General features: G+C 33.0%; 1 protein-coding gene across 1 annotated transcript; it reads right to left on the bottom strand.

Annotated features, from left to right (window-relative positions):
* Positions 1-7015: 7015 nt before the first annotated feature.
* LOC131023345 (nuclear transport factor 2-like) lies at positions 7016-8141 on the bottom strand. The gene is made up of 5 exons (XM_057952890.1): positions 7921-8141; positions 7786-7843; positions 7575-7712; positions 7284-7506; positions 7016-7206 (listed from the first exon to the last, which is right to left on the bottom strand). Exons 2-5 carry the CDS (start codon positions 7822-7824, stop codon positions 7028-7030), a joined length of 579 nt encoding a protein of 192 aa, XP_057808873.1. The 5' UTR covers positions 7825-7843; positions 7921-8141; the 3' UTR covers positions 7016-7027.
* Positions 8142-8939: the final 798 nt, after the last annotated feature.

The following is an 8939-nucleotide window of genomic DNA, read 5'->3' as shown; positions in this document are numbered from 1 at the left end:
GACGTTCTATAATTAAACTCATAATAAGTTATTATAGCAGTAGGTTTCTAATTACTCTCATGTATTAACAACACAAGTCGTGATCATATCATAAGTAATATTGGTCTTAATCTCTGACTTATGCATAATTAATAATTCACAAGTCCTAGATCGTGCAGTCATAATCCCAATATTTACATATGTATTGAAATTTTAAGGGTTGAAAGAGATTCAACTCATTGCACAAATAGTAAATCATTCAATGCACTTTTGTCACTACGAGCTATATAATAAATAATTTTATTGGGTAAGGCAATAGTTGATATGTTTGAACAATTCGAACTATGCCCGTATCATCATGAGTGACACGCTCCGTCATGTCTCTATCTTTATACATCCTCGAGTGACGCCTGATTTTCTTTCTTCTATTGTGTTTTTTTCATTTCAACTGTAATGAATGATAACTAAACTCATGTATATGTTTTGCTTCTATGTTCTTTGTAAGAGTGATCAAACATTTCTAACGCATCTAAGTTCATCAAGGAATCTACTCAATCATATAGCATGAGATTTAAGCACTTGTACAAATATTTGAAAATACAACTTTCTCAACATTTAATAAATATTTACCTCTGTTTCTCTGTTGAGCAGGATGTTGTGATGAGGTGCTGAGCTTTTGTCAACTGACCTTTCTAACACTAGTATTCAGTAAAGAATAAATTTTGGGATAACTCTTGGGTTCAGAGCAACCGAACTGCTCTGATACCATTCTGTCACGACCGGACTTAACTAAGGATAGGTAAGCCGGGAAACCGTGACTAGGGAAGGGAAATTAGGAGAGGGGACAGAAAGGGGTGATAAATAATTATAAATGAATTAAATTAAGATTTAGACTTCATATGAGAATAAGTCACACATATATATAGATAATAACGAGTAATCGGTCATGAGTATCCGATTTAAGTGTTTATACAATAACTTGATTTGACAATCCAACATAATAGGATAAACTGCATCATAACTGAGTGTTCGCAGCGGAAATGAGAACGTGATACATGTATGAAGACATGTATCGCCAAGAGTTTATTTAGTAAATATGACAAAGCTCCGCACGACACCCCATCATCACTCATCACTGCTCAACCTGCACATTTAGAAATACATGCAGGGCTGAGTACAAAGTACTCAGTAGACATATGCCGAAAATCATATACATACATAATAAATGTAAATTGTCATGCCATTTCAATAGTATAACCAAGGGTTTTTACTTAAAAAGGCCCTAAGCATACTAAATTCATTTGTGATTCTAAAGTTCGTCTGATCAGACTAAGTTCTTTTGTAATCTATCATATCTGAATCTGTATGCCGGAGAGGTGGCCACCTCTCACGGTCACTTGACCGGCCAACCCGCTAGATGACTCACGGTCACTGGTGTACACTAGCCAAGGCAGGATAGCTATCAACTGCTCAAGACTCGAATTCGATTACATGATAATTGGCAAAGCCATATCAGATAGATATCATACTGAAATTAAAACATTTTATGGCAAGACAATACTTGAAATAACTTCAACTCAAAGATTTTGTCATGAAATAACTTGCTTGAATGTAACATTTTAAACTCATTTGATATATATACGAAAGTAATGCCTACCTGATTGCAGTGTTTTGCTACTTAAGACAATGATTCTCTTTCCTTAGCGCGATAGGTTACTCAGGCGCTTTTGTTTATTTGAACCTTTGATAACACGAAACATGTGTTCGAGTGAATAATAGAAAAGATAACAACAAATGCAGTGAATCACTATTCACTCATTTCTCTAACTACCCATATTTCCTTAAACGACTGTATCTAACTCATATACAATCGTTCTTCTTTTATCGAAATACTTCATGTACCTTTGAGGATGTAGGAAAGCCCATTTTATATTATTCCTTTATTTATCCATTATAAATAAAGAATAATTTATAAAATATTTTCCTTTTCCCCATTTAATAATGCCAATCAATATATATATATTGCTACTATTAAAAGAACTAATAAGTCATTAATAAATTCTAAATATTAATTCCTGATGAAAATTTCATTGTGAGATTTTAGGAACATTTGTAAAAATATTTTAAAATAATAAAAGGAGTTAACTATAAAAGAAATTTTCGAGAAGATCTAATAATTTTAATATTTTAACCATTTAATTAATAAATCTTTAATATTTCATTTATCAACTATTCCATCTAATATAATTTTACCAACAAGTTCTCATGAAATCTTTCTCAGAATATTTATATATCTCAATAGCTCATTTATAAACTAAAAGTGATATTTTATCAACAATAAAACTTTAAAATCCTTAATAAGAATTATTTAGAAACATTTCAATCTCAACAAAACTGTATAGATTCAACTTCAACTAATAAACTGCTTTTACTCCGAACTCGTATGGAGTCGAATTTTATATCAATAGAAACCTCTTTGAGTCTAGTTTAATTGAAAAAAAAGTATGTTGAAAAACTCCAAGTAGTTTAAGAGATATAGCGATTTTCCCATCGCCTACCAGATTCGGCAGTTTCTGCCAACTGAAAGTCCAGATTTTTGAAAAATAGCAAACGTTACCTGAATGAGCTCAAATTTTATATGTAGATAGCTAACACATATATCTTCATAGAATAAAAATTTGAGAGCTAAATATCAACATATGGTTACTGAAATAATTAACTTAATCATCTGCCTCACGACAGTTTTAGCAGATACGGGCAGTAGACTTCTCGAATTTTAAAAGGGTAGTAAACGAAGTTCAAATGATATGAAACTTTGTACGAATATTTACCACACTCCCATCTATACCCCAGAAATTTCTCATAATATAATAGAAACGGGAATGCATCGAAATAAGGGCGTCAACTTACCCTTGTCCAAGTGAGCACTAATGGAAGTTGTTCGCCGGGGTTTTTTTTTGGTCGTCGTTCCGCGATGGGGTTTAGCCGCGAAGGTCTACGACTTAGTTTTCCTCGTGCGAGATAGATCAGGCTACACAACGGTGGTTTCTCGATCCTTTTTCGTCGTAAGGATAGTGAGAAACGAAGGCCGTAAGTTGGCCGGTGGCTAAGTCGGGAATTCGACGTTGGCCTCCGAAGGATATTGTGGCCTTTGGTCGGGAAAATATAGAGAAGGTTTCGGCCTTTCGATTGTTGGGTTTGGTAGCCTAAAGATGGAGGAACGAGTACACGTTCTCGGTTCAGAGCCTAGTGGCCGGTCGACGAAGAAATGGCCCGGCGAAGGGAGCTCACTTGAGCTCTTGCAAGTAAAACAAATCTCCTAAACTCTCTCTTGCTCGCTGCACTTCTTCCTTCTGCAGAACTCTCCTCAATTTATAGAGGAGTTTCTGCAGACAACAGAATCAAAATGGTGGAAATTTTGGTACCTGGAGTTGCAACTTTTGAAGATTTGATCGTTGAAATTTACATCCTTTGACAATTGTGATCTTACCGTGAAATTTCTTTCTCGGCGTGCTGAAGCTTTTGAAAATTGTGGATATTGGCGTGATTTTCTTCTCCTACAGGAGACTTTGGGGTGTGATGGAGTTCAGATATACTACAGGAAGGAATCTGCAATCTTTACAATCTCCTTCTGCAGTAATGGTGTATTGGAGGGGAAGGTGAATAGTATAGGGAATAGTGTAGGGAATAGTGTAGGAAATAGTGTAGGAATTGATGTGTTGGATGAAAAATCGAGACATACGTGTAGTGCCGTGATCTAGTTTCTCCTAGTTCCTGTAATAATTCTCCAATTCTCGTTTAATAAATACTCGTCGTATTTATATAAATTAAATCCTCAATCTTGAGATTTAATACGTGAAAGTCGGAATTAATTCGCGACTTAATACCTTAACTCATATAATGCGAAATAATAAAATTATTATGCATATGATCTCAAGTTATAATTCTAGCAATTTGATTTAAATAACACGATTTATAAAATCGGTTATAAATCTAAATTTTCTAATAATATTGATTAAATCAATAAACTGGTAAAACAAAGTCTCAAACGTATAGTTAAACCAATAAATTTAATTATTGGTTTCATTCATGACTGAATATTAAATCGCAGCTCTGTATCTCTTATACAGACTTTTGCTGAAATAATATTATCTGAACAAAATAATCACCATAAATAATTAAAAGAATTTTATAACTAATGCACATATTTAATCTAATATGTATTTAAAAGAGCGGGGCATCACAGCAACTATGCAACAGATTATTTACTAATCCACTAACACAATTAAAATGCACTTAAACTAAAAAAATTAAAGCAAATGGACATCCCAATAGTCTTATTCACGAATTTGTGCGTATTTATGCTATAACAATATAAGCAAGTACCTTGCACATAAGGAAATAATGAAATCTTTTAATGTGTTGTTGCACGATTTATTTTCTAAAGATGATTAATTCACTAATATTGTTGTATCCTAATAGTTTGTATTAGTTTCCCAAAAAAAATATTATACAATAATTTATAAGAGATTATGTTTGTTAATAAGTGCCTGCTAAAATTTATTATAGCATAAATAGGTTGTAGTTGCACAAAAATAGTGAAATGATCCCCTAAAGTATTAGTGGGTAGTATATGATCCTTAAATTTTTACGGTTGGCAGTTAAATGGTTATGCACATTTACAATTATAACCTTTTTATATTACATGCCTTTATTTTACAAATACCGTGTGCATTTAAAATTTCTAATCTCAACCGTTAGTTTTATGGTTGATATTGGGTTCTTATTTCCTATCTTAAGGAGGGTTTTTATGTTAACCCCACCCTATATATATATATATCAAAAAACTTAACTTTTAGAAATGAATTTTTTTTAATATAAAAAAACTTACTTATTACAAATGAAATTAAAAAACAAGGCAAATATTTACAACTCAAAATGGGTCGTCAAATCACTTTGTTAAGAAAAAAATTGGGCCTGTAACATAATACTAATGGGCTGCATCAACTATAAATGGGCCATGCTCTCAAACAAGCCCAAGTAGAGTCCCTTATCATTCCTTTGTGGTAATTTTATAACTCCAAATTAAAAACTTTATACTAATTCGTAGCCTCCAAACAATGTAAATTTTATTCATCCATATTTCAATTCCAGTCAATTTTTGATGTTTTGGTGTATCACCTCAATTTTTGAAGATCACAATCACTACACTCTCTCCTAAAATGGCTTCCGCCACCAATCAATTACGTCTCTTCCTTCTCCTCATCACACACTCACATTCAATTTTTCAACAAAGACTCTGTCATCCCCTACGCCGAACAACCCAAATTCTTTCATGAATTTGTGTTAGAAAGATAAAGTCGAGAATCACGCAGGTGTCAAAAAGTTGAATCAACAACAATTAAACCGCAAGATCCAAGGGTGTAAAGAAGAGAAGGCGAAATCTAAAACTTGCCCCACAAAAAAATTGGTGAAACACTAAGACTTTGTCACCAAAATCATGAGAAAAGACAAAAACTTATAATTACAAAATAAATCAAAAATATATAATTTTGTGTGACTTTGGGTGGCTAGCTAATCCAATGTCATGAGAATGACATCACCATGTGACACTCTTTTATTGGTGCCACTTAATTATATATTAATATATTTTTTAATTTTATACTATAAAATAGAAAAATAATTAGGTCAAGTGAATGTCACTTATGGGAGTAGAAATAAGATGAAAGTTGGGTTGTTTATTCGAAAGAGAGAGAAATAAATATTTTAATTGAGGGTTGAGTTGGGGGAAAGTCACTGATGGGAATATTCTAATAAAGATAGCACAAAGACAAATAGAAGATGAGAGAAAAATCATACATCTTGCATTGGGTCTGAGAAGGGTTGGAGAAGTTTTTGCAATTTCTTTTTCTTTTTTATTGGGAACTCGCATAATAACATGAAACGTGACTATTGTAAAATTCACAACGTCATTTTCAATAATTTAACACACAAAAAAAAAAACAGTTTTGATGAAAAATGAAATGAAATTCTAAGAGTAGATCATCAACCAAGAAATGAATTTTACAGCAAAAAGTCATGAGAAAATAGTGAGTTGCATATGAATTTAATGGTGAAGCATACTCAAGATGAGTTTGAAGATAAAGTCAATAGTTGCCTCGATTGTTATTTTACATAATTTGAGATTATAGATTGTAGGGTAATATAGTAAATCTACAATTATTTTACTATTATTATTTAAGATAGGAGGCTATACAGAGTAAAACAGAGACTATGAATAGAATTACTCAAACTTCTTAAGAGTCCAATCTTAAATTTCTTATTCAAACTTGAATTAAGCTTTAGGAAAAATAATTTAAACCCCAAAGGCCTCAAACTTTATATTAATAGAATAATTTCTTAAAGCTTTTTCATCAAGACTCACTTTCATGGTGAAATTTAATCTAATCGTATATTAATTGACTATAAAATTAGTTAGCAAATCAAGGAAAAATCAATTTTTCTCAAAACTTTAATAATTTATATCTTCTTGTAAAACCTTGGTAAAATTCTTTGTTACAATAAAATACTTTCTCAAAAAATTTCTTCGGACAAGAAACGACTTAATAAATGAAATTCTAAATTAAAATTTCTCATGAAATTTTAATAAGGAAAAGTCGGGTATTACAAATTCAGCTCATACACAACAAACATTATGTGTTGTTTATTGAGGAAAACATATGTTGTTGATCGAGGCCGGTGTTGTTTGTTCTGGGGCGCTTATAGACAACATGTTATGTACTTTTTGCCTGTTCTATGACATTTTTTTTATGATATTCAAATCCTATGTTTTGTAATACCAAAATATTTGACAAAATTAAAATAATTGAACATCAAATAATATAAAATAGTCAAAATTCATTAATAAAAACTTCTAATGTTTGATATCCCTAATTGTATTAGTTAGATTCTGAACCATCTACTAAAAAAAACTTATAATGTAAAAAAATAAAATAAAATTTCTAATGTAATCTTCAACCTTGAGTTTGTCCTACATTTGAAGGATTCATCAAGTGCTTTGTGCTTCAATTCCCTCAATTTTGGCACTGGATTCAACAATCATCCATGTGTCATCTTCTAGTTGATCAACAACCTCAGCCAGCGGGGCTTCTTCTTCAACAATTGGCACATCGCCATTCTCTGCGGGAGGTGTGTTATTCTCATGATTCTCCGGAGCTGTTGCTGGCACTAAAAGTGTAGTCGGCAATGAATACACATGCAATTAAGCACAAAACTAGCTACTAAGATGTCAAATAACTTATTACCTGCCTCAACATACCGAAACATATCATTCAATACAAAGTAACCCTTGTGCTGAGGCGCAAGGAAAAAAGAGTGTGCAAAATTGCGGCTTCTCTTGTCCTTCCCCGTCATATACCCACTTACTAGAACAATCACTCCACCATTAAACGACTCTTGAGAATCTATTGACTTAATCACCACACTCAAATCACCATATTTGAGCCCAAGAAGCTTCTCATTTATGGCCTGCTCATGATCAACACACATTTATCAACTGCATATATCTAAATAAGAGGGAGAGGGAGTGGAATTACTTTGGTAGTGGTGGTGATGCTAATGCTGCCATCCTCTTCTGGACGACCAACCTTACTTATGTCCTTATAAAACATATGAAGAAGCTCCGGCGACACATGCAGCACGTGATAATACTGGCTCACAAATGCGCGCCCAACCTATCTCCCACCAAACACCTAAATTAACAATACCAAAAAAAATCCGAAAGAAAAAAATAACAGTAGCTCTTACAACTTGGGCACTAACTGGTTGCTGTGCTGCCGCCGCCATCTCCGATCTCACCAACGACCTAATATAAGACATCAACACCGCATTCAACCCCTACCAATCAAATCACGTAAAAAGGTAATCGGATCGTTGTTGTACCTGGAAGAAAATCGTGTTAGCTGCAGAGAGCACCAGAAAGGAACCGGATTTTTCGGAAAACTCTCTACTCTGAACTCTGAAAAGCTGCCGCTGCTCCGGCGACGGAATCTAGGGTTTGGACGATGTAAATGGAGGTGCAGCGGTGGATGTCGAAGAGGTGCGAGCGAGGGAAGAATGGATAGAGAAGAAGGGTTTCTGAAGATTTATGAAATCTTTGCGTGATATATATATATAGCAATATCTTTTAATCATTATATATGTTACGATTAAATTATGATTAGTGATTTAGGATTGGATTAGATTGCGTTTCCTATGGAATCTCTACAACTTAATTTCCATTAGCCAGAGCGTTGTACTTGTACAACAAACAAGTGCAAATAGAATCTATCTATATAATATATAAAAAACGAGTTTTTCCCTCCTTTTTTCTCTCTCTTCTCACACCAAATTTTTTTTTCCCTTCCTCTTCTTTCTTTTATTTTAATTTTTATTCTTATTTAAAAATTTCAAATTTGATTTATGGAAAAAATATTTAATCTGTTTCTTTAATTTAAGTTCATGACAAATCTTTAATATTGTATAAAATGGGCTTCATCATGGGTAAATCCATGTAGATTGCTGGCTTGTTAATATAAAGAAACAAAACGTACAGAAAGAAAAGAAACAACAAACAAAATTAATACTTTAACCAATATAGTTACGGTAATTTTTTTTTTTAAATACAACATAACAGAAAAAAGTACAAATGGCCAATAATATCAGGAAGCAAATTTGCTGCCGGAAGTTGCTACCCCAAATTTTTTTCACCCCATTATAGTATTTGTAGTGGGCAAATTTTGTATAACCTATTTAAATATATATTCGCGGCCCCAAACATTAGGCCCAATCCAAGAACTAAATTAATCTTAATTAATTCAGCTCAACATTAAGTTGTCAGGCCCAGCGACTGAAACCCTAGAGAGGGCAACGACTTGAGGAAGAAGGCAAGAAGAGAGGAGGAACGTCAATCCCACGAAAAT

The sequence above is a fragment of the Salvia miltiorrhiza genome, chromosome 1, assembly GCF_028751815.1.
Source record: "Salvia miltiorrhiza cultivar Shanhuang (shh) chromosome 1, IMPLAD_Smil_shh, whole genome shotgun sequence".
Lineage (NCBI taxonomy): Eukaryota > Viridiplantae > Streptophyta > Magnoliopsida > Lamiales > Lamiaceae > Salvia > Salvia miltiorrhiza.
This window is presented reverse-complemented; position numbering and strand designations above follow the sequence as displayed.

Coding starts and splice junctions, on each gene's coding strand:
- LOC131023345 (XM_057952890.1), bottom strand. CDS start 7,824: ATGGCGGCGGCAGCACAGCAACCAGTTAGTGCCCAAGTT. Junction 7,713..7,785: donor AACCAGTTAGTGCCCAAGTT/GTAAGAGCTACT, acceptor GGTGGGAGATAG/GTTGGGCGCGCATTTGTGAG. Junction 7,507..7,574: donor GCATCACCACCACTACCAAA/GTAATTCCACTC, acceptor GATCATGAGCAG/GCCATAAATGAGAAGCTTCT.